At 37.8% G+C, this 18,217-nt stretch overlaps 1 protein-coding gene across 1 annotated transcript; it reads left to right on the top strand.

The window, feature by feature from the left end:
- Positions 1 to 14,823: 14,823 nt before the first annotated feature.
- LOC123676483 (pancreatic triacylglycerol lipase-like) lies at positions 14,824 to 17,757 on the top strand. Its single transcript, XM_045612385.1, has 5 exons — positions 14,824 to 14,975; positions 15,758 to 16,105; positions 16,319 to 16,543; positions 16,604 to 16,813; positions 17,091 to 17,757. Exons 1-5 carry the CDS (start codon positions 14,927 to 14,929, stop codon positions 17,300 to 17,302), a joined length of 1,044 nt encoding a protein of 347 aa, XP_045468341.1. The 5' UTR covers positions 14,824 to 14,926; the 3' UTR covers positions 17,303 to 17,757.
- Positions 17,758 to 18,217: the final 460 nt, after the last annotated feature.

Genomic DNA, 18,217 nt, shown 5'->3' with positions numbered 1-18,217 from the left:
GATGAGATTGAACGCGACCAAATAATCCTAAAACGCAATCACGAAGCCTCGCTAATCAATTCCGTAAGGTATTTTAGAGGGCATCATCGGCCTGACACAGGCATCCCCACTATTTGTCGGAACAGTGAACTAATTACCCAATAAAATTGTTCCAGAATTGAATTCTGCCGCAAAAGAGAATTCCGATCACGACGTGAAGGTTTATTACTGGAGGCATTCCCCCACCCCGCTCAAAATTAGATTGAGATAGCGGCGGTGGCGGCAGGCGTAGACGCTAAAATGAATCGTATAATGTCATAATTGAATTCAATGCTGCGGTTTTCAACGTCAAGGGATCACCATCGGATGAGGTACAGTCTTGACGTATACGAGAGAAAATCGCTTGGGAGGAAGATGTTGTTCTATTTTCTGGAGTCGTAGCTGTGATGTTTTCTAGAATATGAGGTGCAATAAGTTTGGTGATGCTGTTTCATTTGTGGATGTCATTTTCATTTATTCATTGTTGTGTTCGTGCATTCGCCATTTTACCAAATCAAGAAAGGTAAGGGTTTTCCCAGAAGATATTTCATTTTGAAAAGCCTGCTATCTAGCCAGATAGCAGGCTTAGTTTTAACTTGTCAAAGTCAAAAGATGACAGCCGTCATTTTTGACTTGTACAAATTAAAACTAAGCCAATACTTCTTCGGATGTCAATAGTAAAACTGGTGCAAAAGTTTGATCTGTTGGGAGAAGTTAGTGATGTGAAGAACTGAGAATATTGCTGATGTAGCCCCAAGTGTTGACGAAAGCCTAGGTTTCTCGATTAAGACACAGGAAGGATAGGGTCTGTGCCAATGTTCCAGAATCAATTCGAGACTTTAAAGATGCAATTCGTGTGGTTATCGAGGGCATACAGACACAAATGTGCGAATTGGTCATTGAACATTCCATGAAAAGGATATTGTTATGCAACCCTAGCCGTGGTGACCATTTGGCAGATTTTTCCATAGTAAATGGCATACCTTCCTAACAACGCATTCGCCATTTTCCAACTAGGAAAGCTTAAGCGCTTTCACCATTTTGTGACAACGAAATATTGTACCATACATTTTTGAGAGGTCGTTCCTTGAATGAATTGCTATCTAATTTTGTCGCAATCTCTGTATTTTTCAAAATTTATTTCAATTATAGTGTCAACCAATTAAATTCGACTAACTAATGATGAATTTATGATCAAATTCAATTCTGTCCGAGCATTGGAAGATAATAGAAATGTTTCGATTAATAATCTGGATTTTCTTGTTCTGAAGGATGAGAAACTTGCTGATATATCTAAGGGATCGAGTAGATTTTGTATTAGTATGAGTTATTCTTCTAGGCCTATTCGTTTGGAAAATATGTCTTTCCAAAATTATGAAAATTTTGACTCTCACAACGTTGCTCATTACACTCGAACCAAATCACCTGCGTATCTGATTTTCACCGTATTCATAGGAGACGGTTTCATCTGAATTATAAGTAAATTTCATTATTGAAGTTCCTCTAAATTAAAAATGCCATATGCACAAATTTGTATATGTATGGTAAAATTGTAAAAATTTTTTCCACTTAGAATTTTCATCATTTTGTGTACTTTCAAACAAAACCTATAGGTGAAAGGGAAATTTGCAATCTGTTCCTGGCCATCACTCTCCTATTTTGAGTTAGAGTTCGAGGAAATATCTGGATTTTGGACCTTTCACGCAAAGTTCAGATTTTCGAAAAATTCTTGCAGCTACGAGCTTGAGTTTCAGTACATATGCAGAGAAAGGATGCAGCTATATCATATATTATTCATATTTTTGAAATTATAATATACTGACAGATATTGTAATCAACAATTTTTTTAATTAATTTCTAATTTTGAACTGGATAACTCCCGAACAACCTTATTTAGCTTTTCATGAAATAATCTATGAGAAATTCAATTCCAATACAACAATATCTGATCACTCTTGAATCACTTCCTCTAGCGGAAGCTTCAACCGTTGGTTCGCCCCTTCTTCTTAAAAAATGTAAGGGATGTTCTCGTAGTTCGCGACAAACCGGAAGTGCGGATCGAAGATCCGGAAAAAGGGATATTATTGGACAGGAACCGGAGGAGAAAACATGATCATCTGCTCCGCATAGCGTGAAAGGTACAAGACACTTTCCGATACGGTGAGCTTGGAATGACCGAAAAGTTATAGTTCACGGCATTTTCCCTCTGTTGGGACTTCCTTATGGAAACCTTGCCTCCAGCTCAGTTTTTTTATGATATTCTCCTCTCAGTTTCAGACGAAATACAAAGCAATCTAAATTTTATGTATTTCATAATTAACTTCACGAAAAAAATAGTATATTGAGTATCAAGAGCAAGAAGCACAATATTAGTCAATCCTTGTCTGGGATTGGTAATTATCCAATTTCTTGATGTTTAAAGCTAGTTTTGAGCAATCTCATCATTGTTTTCTTGATTTAGATGAATCAATAACTACCAACTCATTGAAGAATCAGAAGTACATGGTGCTCTACAAGTTTTACGACAAACTATGAGATATGCTAGTTACACTCATTCTGACTTTTTTTTTTCCTATTAGCTAAGGTCCGACTTGTTTTCATTTAGGATTAACAAAAACCTGAATTTATTCTCTTGTTAAAGTCATTTTGGATTGAATGCGCCCTTTAGCAGTAAAATAATTGGAATTTATAGAATTAAAAATATTGAAATATAATAATTGCCGTTTCATATTCGATGAAACATGAATTTCCATCAACTTAGGACCAAGGCGGGTGTTAGAGAACTATTTTTGATGGATTTTATCACATTTATACCACATATAAAGAAATGAAAAAAAAAAGTCAATCCAATATCTCAGAAACTATTATTTTGCAGGTGTCAGCGTATCTCTGGAAATTTTCACAAAAACCTGTTTCGGAAGTTATCAAACCTCAAAAGTCTGTAAATTCAGCTAGCCCACTTGTGAAAAATGAGAGTATCTTCGATACCCCTTTCCCCCCAGCTTCCATTAGAAGTTCCAGCACACGCCTCGTCGGAAAAATCAGCCGATTGAAGGATAGCTCACGATAAAACGTTTTATTCTGATAGGTTTGTATTTCATCATGTTTTATTGCTTCGGGAAAGTGCGTGCCTGTGTGTTGAATGCTGATTTCACTCCGACTTGTAGGTTATGCTTCATGTTCCCCGCGTTATGAGGATGAAAAACGATTCTCCCGAATTTCACCTGACTCAGAAAGGGAGCCCTTCAGACCGTTTCCATGCTGAGCACATATCCTGGGATTGTTAGTAGCGAAGGCAAATCGGTGTCGAATGAAGCTATTCATCTTGCAGACGAGTTTTAGTTAGCCTGTTCTTTCCAGGTTCGGCAGAATTTTCTTGGAGCGTCTGTCCATGAATGTTAGGAATTTTTAAACAGGTTCGTTGTGATTTTAAATAACTTTAGGATTCCTGCATTCAGGGTTTACACCTTCAATGAACTAGTTGAAATTTGGGGTATCGCATTTGCGTGGGAATTTTTAAAATACTGATGGACGACGAGAACTTTATTGTGGTACAGCACTTGAAAACAAAAACATCCTTGAACACTCTACTAACTCAACTGGTCATCACCTTGTAACTTACTCCACTCAACTCTCCTTTTTCCAGTTTTATATTGATTACAAACATAAAATCATATTGTACACCGTGAATTTCATCTTCCTTTTCTTATTCTCTAACTTGTATGCCTGCGCAATGGTATCATGGTGCCTGCACACTAATTAGGGCAGGGTAGAGATATTATTTATTGTATCTTTCTAAGAACATATGAATGAGAAAGTTGTATGCACAAGTGAATGAATTCAGAATAATTCAATTCTTTCTGTGCGAGCTATTATCTAGGAAAACCTCATACATTTTGTGACATATTAATCATCTATTTTGAGGAAATTTTGGGTACCTTTCGAACAAAAGTTCAAACTTCAGACACGATACACACCAAAATTCGTTGTTAGAGCCATAAACAGAGTAAAAAGTAATATATGTATATGTCTGAACTGTTTTCTTTAGCATGTTTACATCGAAAAATTGACTTTGTTCAGTTGATAGAAATTACCTCGACTAGAATTTTTATTAAAGAACAATCAGAAAACTGACATACTTCAGCGACTGGTGAAATGATAACTGAAACGATATCGTGTGAAAAATGAAACGTTTTTCCATGACACTTCCATATTAAGTAATTCCCCAGATTTGCGGTTGAGTAGGGTTTTTCATAACATGGCAATGTTTGTGTGACAGACGTAATTGAAAAAGGTTTTATGATTAAGGAACGTGGGGAGGCTTTTTCCGGATGATTGCTAATTTTTTATGCTCTACGGTAATTTTTGTTCCATTCTGAGTTGTCAACGGGTTGACATGGTCTGACGATGAATTTTTCATCACATCTAAGTACAGGTAAATACTGTCATACAATTTTGATAAGGGATAGTTTGAAACACGGTGGCTATTTTTACACAAAGGTTGATCCATTCCCACATCAATTCAACTAGTATTCAAAATCTCATTAGGAAAGGAAAACTATTGTGTATAATATCACCGTACCATCATATATTTTGAATTTTACGGTTAAATAGTATTTGTTCTTTTTTTTGGAATTTATACCGACCTAATTTGATATTTTGAAATTAAAGACACATTTCGGAAAAAAATTGGTAGACAAAAGGTGTCGTTTTGGTTTTTTTTCCTGTATTGAACTTTAGGAATTATCATTTATTATTCAATAACATCCAAGCGTCCAATAATACGACATACCAAAAATGAAATTATTCGACAGAATTGGAAAGTTTCGAGCTGGGGTTATATACCAGCGGTGCCGAATAAGAGTATGACGCGAAGTCCATAACGCCATCTCTCGGGAAAGCACAGTCACTACATAGGTAATTGATATTGTGACAAAGAAATTCGGATGTTCTGTCTTGGTTGATAACTTCCTAAGTTATTCAATTTATTGTAATTAATGATCAAAGAAAAGTCTTTATGTATTCATTTGAAAAACTATGTGACGGGTGTTTTTTTAGAGCTATTGAACTTTAAATTTCAATAAAACAACGATGGATTATTCGATTGACATGAATTTTATTTATCCGCAAGATAATCTTGTGGCATTACATTTAATATACGATTTCTGGCATATGACCGTCACGGCTGGCTCGGATGTAGTCCAATCTGGACGTCCAATTTTCGATGACTTTTTCCAACATTTGTGGCCGTATATCGGCGATAACACGGCGAATGTTGTCTTCAAAATGGTCAAGGGTTTGTGGCTTATCCGCCTAGACCAATGACTTCACATAGCCCCACAGAAAGTAGTCTAGCGGTGTTAAATCACAAGATCTTGGAGGCCAATTCACAGGTCCAAAACGTGAAATTAGGCGGTCACCAAACGTGTCTTTCAATGAATCGATTGTGGCACGAGCTGTGTGACATGTTGCGCCGTATTGTTGGAACCACAGCTCCTGGACATCATGGTTGTTCAAATCAGGAATGAAAAAGTTAGTAATCATGGGTCTATACCGATCACCATTGACTGTAACGTTCTGGCCATCATCGTTTTTGAAGAAGTACAGACCAATGATTCCACCAGCCCATAAAGCGCACCAAACAGTCAGTTTTTCTGGATGTAACGGTGTTTCGATATAGACTTGAGGATTAGCTTCACTCCAAATGTGGCAGTTTTGTTTGTTGACGTAGCCATTCAATCAGAAGTGCGCTTCATCGCTTAACAAAATAAAATGGTCGTAGTGCGCGATACGTATTCCGCATAGAACCATTATTTTCGAAATGAAATTGCACTATTTGCAAGCGTTGTTCAGGAGTGTGTTTATTCATGAGGAATTGCCAAACCAAACTGAGAATAAATCACTTGACAACTGTTGAATCGGTCGCCATCTTGAACAGTAATGCCAACTTAAAGTTATATACCTCGAAAAAAAACACCCGTTAGAAAATAGAATCGGTTGGCCAAGAACCTCATAGAATTCTGGATCGAACATCAAATAGTCGAGCTCTAGGGGAGTCCAGAGTAATTTGCCTAGGAAGTCAGATTATCTATAGAAAAAAATCAGTGGAAGTCCTTGAGACCGAAGCGTGGCGTGTCGCATCCAATTTCCGCATCCATCCGGTCTCCGGACTATTCGTCCTGACACGTACGGTCCGGTTTGGAAAAGTGTCCCAGATATTTATTCGTTGTCGACCGAAGCGATTACGGACTTTGAATAATTCGTTCGCGTGCTTTTACCCGCGAGCCTCGAAACTTCTCTCTCGACCCGTTCGTATTGTTCGAAAAACGAAATCGCTTTTAAAAAATGGCTTTTTTAAACGAATTAAGGAGTGAAGGATGCTTGTAGGTACTCAGCGAGTTGATGATCGTTTAGATGATGGGTTTTCATTAGGGAGAGTGTTGAAAATCTCTTCCTTCAATTTCAGCTCGATTACTTTCTGGTATTGTGGTACAAAATGGTGTAAGCGCTAGATATTTGTGCCTTTTTTTTCTATTTCGACTCGTCTAGGCCACTGTGAGATTTGTCAGAAGCTTAAAGCTTGTACGAACTGGTTGTATATAGGTACTAGGTACCATGGGTTAATTTAGGCACAGCAAGGTTTATTTTCAAAACAACAGCTAATCCATTTTTTGAGCGCAAAATTTGCACAAGAAGACCAACATGCTTTTGTACTGTCCGGGTAATTGTTGCTAGGACAGTCGTAGCTAGACCAACCAACGCCTATTTCTACTATTTTTCTCTTGTATACTGCGAACATTTCAATACCTTCCAATGTATTATGCTGAAGGCTTTCACTGCTGGACTGCCCGACTCTATAGGAAAATTCCGGGCTCTCTTGCCATGGTCTAATCCGTTTTTTTAGTATCGCTTCATATACTACTGTGGTAATTTTCTTATTATAGAGGTGTCTTGGTACTAAATTGTCTCTATCTACAAGAGTCTTGTTCACTTCTTTTGGCGATACGACTGCTTGTGCAAATATCCAACTCAACCAAAAGATGTCTGCACAAGGATTCTAATCACAATCCTCAACAAAAAAGAAGAGTGATAAAGACACTTGGAGAGAGCTCGACGTGTATGTCAGCCAAAATATCTCCTAGAGGAATTGAGGGAGCTGAGGTAACTGACCGGCGCACTCACGGGACATCGTACCGTGAGTTATCTGAAAAATATGAGGATAAATGACGCAAGGGTGTTTTTTTTAGAGCTATAGAACTTTAAATTGCAATAAAACAACGATGGATTATTCGATTGACATGAATTTTATTTATCCGCAAGATAATCTTGTGGCATTACATTTTAAATATGATTTCTGGCATATGACCGCCATGGCTGGCTCGGATGTAGTCCAATTTGGACGTTCAATTTTCGATGACATTTTCCAACATTTGTGGCCGTATATCGGCAATAACACGGCGAATGTTGTCTTCCAAATGGTCGAGGGTTTGTGGCTTATCCGCATAGACCAATGACTTTACATAGCCCCACAGAAAGTAGTCTAGCGGTCACAAGATCTTGGAGGCCAATTCACAGGTCAACAAAGGTGAAATTAGGCGGTCACCAGACGTGTCTATCAATAAATCGATTGTGGCACGAGCTGTGTGTCATGTTGCGCCGTCTTGTTGAAACCACAGCTCCTGGACATCATGGTTGTTCAATTCAGGAATGAAAAAGTTAGTAACCATGGCTCTATACCGATCACCATTGACTGTAACGTTCTGGCCATCATCGTTTTTGAAGAAGTACGGACCAATGATTCCACCAGCCCATAAAACGCAAAGTAAAAAAAAACAAATTGTGTAACTGAAGAACCGCTCTGATGTAATTCAAAGTGGGTGTCTGCTCAAGAGATGATGCCGCATTTCCTTTGGCCTCGGCGGGGTCACCGCGTTGTAGCAGAGTCACCTCTTCACGATGGTGTGAGAGGGTGTGTCTTCTAACTGAAGAGTCCACCAGTGATCTCTAGTATTCTGGTATTCTAGTCATCAAAGAATAATAGTAAATTCTTGGAAGTTTTATCGTCTGATTGATCCACCTCAATACCTGCAACAATCCCAATTGACTTTGCAGCAACTACCTGAGGTATTTTCAATTCAATCCTCCATCATTGTTCGTTGAAAAACATCACACCCCAAGAAACCAATTTGCCCCACTATCTCCTCACCTCCCCCTCCCCCCTTTTATTCACCAATTTCCTTCTGTCCCATTCCTTGTCGGTCCGAAGCTCCGTTACCCCATCCAAGTGTTGTCAGTCACACGGACTGATGAAGTAATAAATTCGGAATGCATTCCTGGGAAGTCGTTTCCGGAGCGGCCATGTCGGGATATTGTTGCCGCACGTGACTTATTATGTCCCCCCGGCAGGACGGCAAACTTGCCGCGCCGTAAAGAGTGGAGGAAGTCGACGCAGCGTCAAGACGGACGTTTTACACTGTTCGACGCCCGTAACTCCGCCATTGAACGCGTTATTAAAACAACGTGCTCCGGGATTCTTTTGGAGATGAAGTGGAGGACGGGAATTTACGGTTATGGTGGGGATTTTTGTCGCTGATTTCGTTTTTGATGTGGTGGTTTTGTTTAACTGCTGTTTTTAGTTAATTCGTTGGTTTACAGCTTCTAATCGAAGGTTTCCTTACTCGAAATTTTTTTTTGAAGATGACAAGTAATTTCAATTAGATTAGATTAGAGGAGGAGCGAAAGATCATCCGAACCTCGACCTGAAGATCTAGTTGGTGTTTTTTTTCGAGGTATATAACTTTAAGTTGGCACTGCTGTTCAAGATAGCGGCCGATTCAACAGCTGCCAAGTGATTTATTCTCAGTTTGGTTTGGCAATTTATTATAAATAGACTCACGCCTGAACAACGCTTGCAAATAGTGCAATTTTAATTCGAAAATAATGGTTCTGTGCGGAATACGTATCGCGCACTACGTCCATTTTATTTTGTTTAGCGATGAAGCGCACTTCTGGTTCAATGACTACGTCAACAGACAAAACTGCCGCATTTGGAGTGGAGCTAATCCTAAAGTGTATGTCGAAACGCCGTTACATCCAGAAAAACTGACTGTTTGGTGCGCTTTATGGGCTGGTGGAATCATTGGTCCGTATTTCTTCAAAAACGATGATCGCCAGAACGTTACAGTCACTGGTCATCGGTATAGAGCCATGATTACTAACTTTTTCATTCCTGAATTGAAAAAACATGATGTCCAGGAGCTGTGGTTCCAACAAGACGGCGCAACATGTCACACAGCTCGTGCCAAAATCGATTTATTGAAAGACACGTTTGGTGAACGCCTAATTTCACGTTTTGGACCTGTGAATTGGCCTCCAAGATCTTGTGATTTAACACCGCTAGACTACTTTCTGTGGAGCTATGTAAAGTCATTGGTCTATGCGGATAAGCCACAAACCCTTGACCATTTGGGAGACAACATTCGCCGTGTTATTGCCGATATACGGCCACAAATGTTGGAAAAAGTCATCGTAAATTGGACGTCCAGATTGGACTACATCCGAGCCAGCCGTGGCGGTCATATGCCAGAAATGATATTTAAAATGTAATGCCACAAGATTATCTTGCGGATAAATAAAATTCATGTCAATCGAATAATCCATCGTTGTTTCATTGCAATTTAAAGTTCTATAACTCTAAAAAAAAACACCATTAGTTACCTCTAAGTGATTAAAAAGTTCATTTCAGCTTTCATATATGCTACATCAACCGAAGTCCGAAACGAATCCACTCAACTGCTCTCATCCCATTATTCCCCATTCATCTTCCCCGGTCCAGGATTGGAGAGTGCGCTGGGCATTCCCTCCCTTCCAGGTGACATGAGAGGGGGCGAGAACCCGAACTAATATGCAAATAAGATTAGCAGATGCGCGACGCAAATTCCTGAAGCGATACCTCGGAGGTAGCAGTAATGCATTTTCAATTATTTACCGGAATTCCGTGGCGAATTATTCCGGAAAGGTGATTAGGCAAATCGCTGCCGCCTCTGCAAGGGCTCCGGTATGTTATTCGGCCCGGTCGGGTAACAATGGAAAACTCTGCGTGTTTTACACCAATGTTTAATGCTTTCGCATCGATTCAACTAACATTGCGAATTCCATAACAACAGAATGAAAGGCGCGACGAAATATATTAAAATCGTATTGTCTACTTTAACTGATGTGAAACTCTCTAGAATTATTGAATAAGTCGATTAGCTAGAAAACAGAACTGAGGTCAGTTTGATCCATTGTTCTATACCCTGCTCAACAATTTCCAAAGAGATCCTCAACACCTAGATTTAGATTGAAAGGGATTTTCATTGCACCTCGACTCTATATGATCTATTGTGCCCCCATCAAAGCTGTTCTCGTTATTAGTTGTCGTAGTCTACAGCTCACCATCCAGTTTCAAAGATGTAATGAACTCCAGTTTCTGGGATGGCTTCAAGGATGCTAAAGTCTCTCGTCCAAAGCATTTTTTGCGTTGTCTAGCGATGCAGAGGCGTTCCATCACTATGTGATCTAGTGTTTCTTCCTCCTCCCTACAGAATCTGTACTCCTCGTTTTCTGCTAGACTCATTCTCGTGAGGTGCTCCCTGAGGTGCCAATGCTCCCTTGAGAATCCAGTGAGGAAGTGTAGCATACTCTTTCTTAAATCTTGGTATTATCTACAATATTAGCCTAGGCTACTTTTTCATGATAATCTGGACTTGCCCAAACATGTGTTCTTTGGGTGTTCAGAACTGAATATTTTTCAGTATCGATGTATTCAGCTGTTTTCATTTCCAATTGGTGAGTCTGTAAAGTCCATGGGGTACACAAGGTAGGTACTACTATCGTCAGCAGTCCCTAAATAAGTAGAAGTCCAGCTCCTGGGAGATGCAAAGGCTTCTTTGTTTAACACTAAGAAAATTCCACAAATATTTTCGCTTGCATGAGGCAAGTTCAACACCAGGCAGTTCAAGTAATGATGGTGTTACCTTTCATGTTTTTTCTGCAACTTCATCTGCTTGCTCATTATCTTCAACACCACTGGAATCCATAGAAGAGACAGACTTCTACTGTGTTAGATGTTTTGGGCTGCCTATCACAACTTTTCTTACCTTTACACCATCTACAGCTCTCTCCAGTTCCAAATTCTAATGAATTCTAATATATGAGATATCACATCCTCACTCCTACAAGTTTATCGTTCCAAGAATTTGCATTGGCTTGTAATGAAGGGGGTTCTGTGATTATGTGGTCAGGAGCTTTTTTCTCTTGCAAAATCTTCTTTCATAAAATTCTCTTTTCTCATAAGGTGGTGCCTGGAACCTGAATGCCCTGTAGGGAAGCCAGTTGAAAGATGCAGAATTGTTCCAAATACATTTCTTCTTGCTCTGTACCACTATGTCCTGGTACCAATGGTTGAGCCCTTTAGTTTCCTCTAGCCAGATCTTTTATGGGGTAATGGTTTTCCCAGATTTCAAGTTCTTCAGCGTCCCCTGATGTTACTTTCGAAGCACACAAAATCACGAGAAATTTAAAAAATGAGCAGCGATGTGGCGAGTTGTGTGTTCGAATGATCTTTCTATACGAGTATCACACATTGTTTTCTCTAATTTACCAAAATTAAATTGAAATTAATGATATATTTCCATAAATGTCATTCATTGATTTTTGAATAGAAAAATATTGATTGGCAGAACTGTTTTTTTGTAACACAAATTTGACAGATAAAGGATAAATCGATGACATAAGAGAAACATATAATAATGAAATATAACCATGACACCTATGTGAAATTGAGATATTGCCTCACGGCATTTACAAGAAATGCCACAGAATTCAAGAAAATAAATTTTTTGAGTGATGTAAAACGGCAAAATGTGGATATAACACCGAAAGTGTGAACCGAACGAATCAACGCTTTCGAACGGAGTCGACGCTAACGCAAACACACCAAAAACCGAATTGTAATCATAGGTGGCGTTTCCGCAATAGATTTCCCGATGGCAACCGACTATTTTTCATAGTCGGAAAAGCCTCAATATCCCATTAGGAAGCGATTAATTCGAATAAACCGGCAAAATTGATATCTACATTCATGTAAAACAAACAAATTCCGGCGGAATCGCGGCACAGCCATTCATCGAAAGCCCAATATCGAATTTAACAAGTATCGAGTTTTGTGTAAACATAAAATTTCAATAATGGGGCATCGACAAATGACTGGATGTTTGGCTTTCTTCCGAACGCTTGACTTGCACGCTGCGATGAGGATTTAATTGTGTTTGTTCGCCTCCTTTGTAGGGAAATGAAAACATCGTTTAATTCCTTCATTGAATTCTGAAACCAGCGATGTTATCTTTTCCAAAAAAAACGGGGAAGGTATGTTTGACAGTTTTCAAGAAAAAATCTTCAGCGTATAAAATTTGTGTCCCATTATTTGTTATACAATTTTTTTTCAATGAAATTGTTATTTAGATCATTCGAATTCGAAATTTTCCATTCTTTAATATACAGGGTGTCCCAGATATATTGTAGCAAACTGAGGAAGTAGATAAAATTCGCTATTTTCAATCTTTCACGACATACAGAGCGTTGAAGTTGGAAAAAATAACTTGTTTTCTGCAATAATTCCAATAGCCACTCAAAATAGCCACACTGCTCGTAAAAAATGTCTATTGTATTTTTCAAAAATATTCAGTGGCTTAGAAGAAAAGATTTCTCGATAATACAGTGGCCACTACTAGAACGCCACTGATATTTTAGCAAAGTTTCTGTGGGATTTAATTTTTGGAAATAATTCTTGTAAAATTATATTATTGGTTGAAAGCTCGAAACAATTGAAAATCAACAGGCCCTTCATTATGAAATTTCTGAAGTTTGAACAGAAAAACTAAGGAAGTCGATACAAGGTGTTTCGGATTGCATAAAAATATCTTCAGCCAATTTGGAGTTTTTTCAACTTTTACACTTTGTATTTTGTAAGAGAATAGTCAGGATCCATGTCTGCAGAAAATTTGTTCTTATATTCATTAGTACTATATTTGGAATCTGTTTTCCACACCTCTTCTGGGCGACCCTGTATTTTCACTATGAATATTGCTTTGAGTTAACACTATAAAGGAATATTTTATTTTCAAGTACCTATTACATCAAAATTTGCTATTCGTTGAATGATTTCTGAAATATATTATAATATTCCAGCTCAACACATAAATTGATATTCAAAACGTTCAATTTCCATTATTTAAAAAATGTTTCTATAACTCTGAATGTCAATAAAAAGTTTAGGTATTGCAAAATGTTTCAACGAAGGTCACCTGTTGTTCTATTACATGTGCACATTACTACCTTTGAAGAGATTAAATTATTCCAGCTCAAATATATAAAAATTGATTATTCTAATTGATTTTCACTTATTGAAGAAACTATGACTGGCAGTTTCTGAAATTCCAATGATATCTTGTAGTTCTCCTTCTTTTCGAGATATTGAATTTGAGAAGAATCAATTCCCTTGCAAAGTAAGGGTTATGAGTCTCTTCAAAAAAAACATTTCAACCTTTTCAAATCTATAATAAATTCTTGCAACGTTGCCAAGTCGACATAAAATCCTGGAACCGCCGGAATTCGCAAAACCCGTGAAAATGATCGCGTTTTTTCCTGTAATTTTTCGAATAACGAAAACTCGGATTAGATCTCGTTGAATACAAAACTTCAAAGCGGACCAAGAGACGTATCCCTATTCATATTCTGCGGGAGTCTCCGTTGTTGATTCATTAAAATTCCTGGCCGATGCACGGGCGATCGTTCTACAGGGGGGAAAGGACATTTACGAATTTTTTAATTAAGTTATGAGCAGCCACTGGCGTAGAGTAATTCAGTTGCGCTCTCGGTAATTCGTTAATCAACAATTTGGGTTCGGACGCAAGCTGAGAAATTCAATTCGCAATGCGGCCAGAACTGAATGGGATTTTTAAAGGATTTATGGGGGGAACGATGGCTGTTCCAGGCACCGGATCCTCTCGGCTTTCATTCCGCAAAAACATCCCTTGTTTAATGTTTTTCTTAGATTTTTTTTTGTTCGACCTCCTTTAGATAAGAATCGTCGTGTGTGATAATCTTTAGATTGAGGTATGAATATTGTCGTGTGTGATACTCTTTAGATTGAAGTATGAGGAATTCCAAATTGAAAATGTTTCTTTTGAAAAAAATTTTTTTAGGAGAATGGCAGCAAAATTCAACTTCACGTGTACGTTTACCTCAAAGGTTATTTTAAAGTTATTAAGAATTCCTGTTAGAATTGAAATTTTTTTGACCATGAGCATGCTGATCTAGATACTTAAAATTTTAGGAGTTGAGTCTAATAAAATTCAGTGTAAATAAAATTTGAAAATAATTCAAAAATAAAGATACTAAGGAAATAGGAAAAGAGAGTATCGTATCACCAAAAGTATCTTCTTCTTTGCTTTTTGTGTGAGTAGTTGAGAAATATCTACTTTTTTTTTCAATATTCCTGGAAAGAAATAATGAGCTTTTCAATAAAAAAGCTTACCAACCCAATGAATAATCGCACAATGATATAACTTGCATACGTATTTTGATCCTGCTTACTTTTCGTATAGTGTAGCATACTGAAGATGCCTTTCACGCATTATTGAAAGGATATCTGTTTTCAATCTTTCATCCGCTTTTCGAAATAGATTCCTCGAGTCATTTCGACCTTCTGGAAGTGAATGTTAAGGACGCACGTCATTCGATAATGCTGCTTATTTCTTGCATCTATCATAAAAAGCGACTAACGGAATCTATTAAAGTTAATAAATCAACGAGAAACTATCAGTCCACCTGTTGTTCTCGCGCCTTCTGTGACGAATCGATTCCCATGGGAAAACGTATTTTTTCGCTCATTTTAGTGCTCAATTTCGGCCATAGTAAGTACGAGTAGAATTGCTATCAATCCTAACCCGTAAGCTTTCCTAACACCCTTTCGCTTTTTATATCCAATAACGAACTTTTCGAATTAATCAAGCCGAAAATAATTCCTCACCCTATAGAATTTCACAGATGTCGATCCTTCTGCCCGAGAATGTAAGGGATTTCATTTCAAGGCCGATAATAAAGCAGTTGGGTAATTATTAAATCTTTGGGGAAAAACATCCAACAGTAAATAATTAATCAAAAGTCACTAAAATGAAATTCTTGAGTTGGAAAAATTGAAATAAAGATGCAAACACTTCACTTATTTATTTCGATTGATACGTAAATAACAGGTACCCTCCCTTCTGCTCTCCATAGTTACCACCATAGTCACCATAGTTACCGAGGAGAAGAGAGAAGTACCTGTTATCAACGTATGTATCGAAATTAGGATCCAGGCTCAGAGGTTATTATTAAGAATTGCTAAGCCACTAGCCTCCCCGAAATTTTGTTATCTGAAAATGTAGGAAACAAAATCTCCTACTTTCGGTAATCATGGATAAACTCAATGATATTTAGTACTCAACTCATTTGCTGTGAATCCTTAATTGGCAATTTTGTTTATCAACTAAGGGACGCTAGAAATCAAATTTAATCGATTCAATTCCTTACAAACTCTTACACATAATGATGCAATTAAAATTGCACGATAATATAGACACTTATTCATAGTTTTCGAAATATTCCAGCATATTTCGACTTCTAAAAAAGTTCTGATGGAATTTCTTGCCGACAGGCTTCAAGATCTTCGATGTTGTGCCACCCAATCTTTTCAACTTTCCTCAACAGCTACAAGAAAACACCTCAAACGCTTTCTTGGGAACTCTTTTCAACTCCTCTCTCTCGAACGTACTTCAAGTAGCAGACAGGTTTAAATTCTGCAACGCTGATCTTGGAGAATTGAGGTTTCTGCTGTATACAGCCAATCAGAGCGATCCTCGAGATGTCAACCTGAAAATGATGAAGATGGACATGGATTCACCCACGAAAATTTTGATTCACGGTTGGTTTGGAACAGGAAATAATGAGTTTATCAAGAAGCTGGCCAATCAATATCATAAGAAAGGGAAGTACAATGTGATAGGTAAGAAAACTGAAATTATAAAGATGATTCAGTATAAGCAAGCTTTTACTTCTGAAAGGCTGAACTAAAACTTGTATAACAGTTTATTGGATCAATGTAATGTGGTTTAAATTGTATTGTTGGTCCATTTCATGATGCTGAAGGCAGCTTTTCTTGTATTGTATCATCCACATGTGATTTCTTTGATTTTCCTGCACAAACTGGCTTCTCTAGGCTTAGACTGGTCGAAACATTCGAAGAAGGATTATATAAGATCTTCTTGTACCACCAGAGACATCGGTAAGGCTATTAGTAAATTCGTTTTGGAAATGCTAGAAGGTGACGTCACTAAACTTGTCAACATTCACCTTATCGGGCATTCTCTAGGTGCTCAAGTTGCAGCTTTCGCTGGAAAAGACATGCTGGATAAAACTGGACGAAAAATAGGAAGAATTACTGGTAGGTATGAATTTGAGTTGTTTCTGAAGATGAAGCTCGAATATCTCTATGTTGTTTTAGGTTTGGATGCTGCAGCTCCTCTTTTTGAGTTCCCGTTGAAGGCTCCCGAACATCTGAGGCTGCATTCCGAAGATGCAGAGGTTGTGGATGGAATACACACCAATATGGGATTTTTTGGTTTTGCTTCAGCGTATGGAACAGCTGATTTTTTTGTGGATAACGGCAGTCCTGTACAGCCAGGGTGCAATAGGGAGAACTTCTTTGAAGATCGTGAGTATTGTGAACTGTAAAGAGATTTACACTTATAACAAACAAATCTGTAGTAGTAGGAATGGTCGAAGAGGCCTTAGATTTTAATGATAATGATAGACTGGGTTATTCATTATCTGGTGACGATGAAAAAGCTATTCATATAAATATCCTAAAATTGTAATAGATGGACCAATGGAAGTAAATAACATTATACGAGGCGTTTCAGTCAATTTGACACTACTCTTCTGACTGACAATATCTCAGTGACATCATAATCCTATTTTTTTATTTCCAGTGGTGTGCAGCCATGGGCGTGCGGTCGATCTGTATCAGGAGTCCATCATCTCCAGGAAATTGGTGGGATTGGAGTGCCCAAATCCGTTCGTCTACCGCATAGGATTATGTTCGAGGGGCAAGAGGGCCGTGATGGGAGAGGAGAGTCCCAGGAACGTCAGGGGCAGTTATTTCTTGGAAACGTTCGACAGAGCCCCGTTCGGCAAGGGTTGATGCGATTAGACTGTGAAAATGAGGACTGGGATGCTGTTTGGATTCCGTGAGATTACGTGAGATTTGTACGGAACGTTATAGTCGGGAATTACAGCCCGGTTCTTTATTAGTGGGTTCTGTAAGCCTCCCGAAATGACCGACGTTTTCTATTCATTTATTTGGTTTACTGTTGTAGAAGATAGTTTTGTGGATTTATGTTTCTGTGACTGGCACAATAGGGAGTTCTTTGCAATTTAGTTTTTATTACGAATTGAAATTTTAACTTTATTGTTTTGAATGTAATGAATTTTAAACATCAATTACTTAAATATGACGCCTCCTAGATATTGCAGTGTTTCATTTCCTGACGAAAACATTCAACAGTCTAAATCTGCCACTTTTGAACATAATTATCTTACAATGATAACAAAATTGTATATGCTAAATAATAATTAAATAATTACTCAAAGAAAACCATGAAATAGTTGAATTTCATTCCACCAATTCTGCAATATAAAAGTCAACTGAATGCCTTGTAAAAGAAAGATGTTTAGAAATTAATCTAGTAAGAAACTATCAGAAATGTGATAAAGTGATACATTCTGACAGTCAGGCTGCCATTGAAGCGAGCTCACTAATCATTGATTCTAAGATGGTAATGGAAGGTTGAAGAAAACTCAATGAAATAGGTAAGAATAAATAGGTCTATTTAGTCAGGGTTTCCGATCCCTCTGCCAAGTGTGTTGACCTCTTCATTTCCTATAATTTCCTAGGGACCTGTGACCAAGACTTCAGGGGGTGAAAAAATAATGATTATTTAAAAAAAAAAGATTTTTCGCAAAAGTTTCGTATTCTTTAAATCGAAGTTCCAAAGATTTTCTTAAAAACTAATAATCCAATCAAATCGAAACTTATCAATTGAGACCATTCCAAACT

The sequence above is a fragment of the Harmonia axyridis genome, chromosome 3 (genome assembly GCF_914767665.1).
Source record: "Harmonia axyridis chromosome 3, icHarAxyr1.1, whole genome shotgun sequence".
NCBI lineage: Eukaryota > Metazoa > Arthropoda > Insecta > Coleoptera > Coccinellidae > Harmonia > Harmonia axyridis.
This window is presented reverse-complemented; position numbering and strand designations above follow the sequence as displayed.

What these genes read in the sequence shown, in the direction of transcription:
- LOC123676483 (XM_045612385.1), top strand. Translation starts at nt 14,927, where the DNA reads ATGGGAAAACGTATTTTTTCGCTCATTTTAGTGCTCAATTTCGGCCAT. An exon ending in AGGGAAGTACAATGTGATAG is followed by an intron (nt 16,106 to 16,318) that starts GTAAGAAAACTG and finishes TGGCTTCTCTAG; the next exon opens with GCTTAGACTGGTCGAAACAT. An exon ending in GGAGAACTTCTTTGAAGATC is followed by an intron (nt 16,814 to 17,090) that starts GTGAGTATTGTG and finishes TTTTATTTCCAG; the next exon opens with TGGTGTGCAGCCATGGGCGT.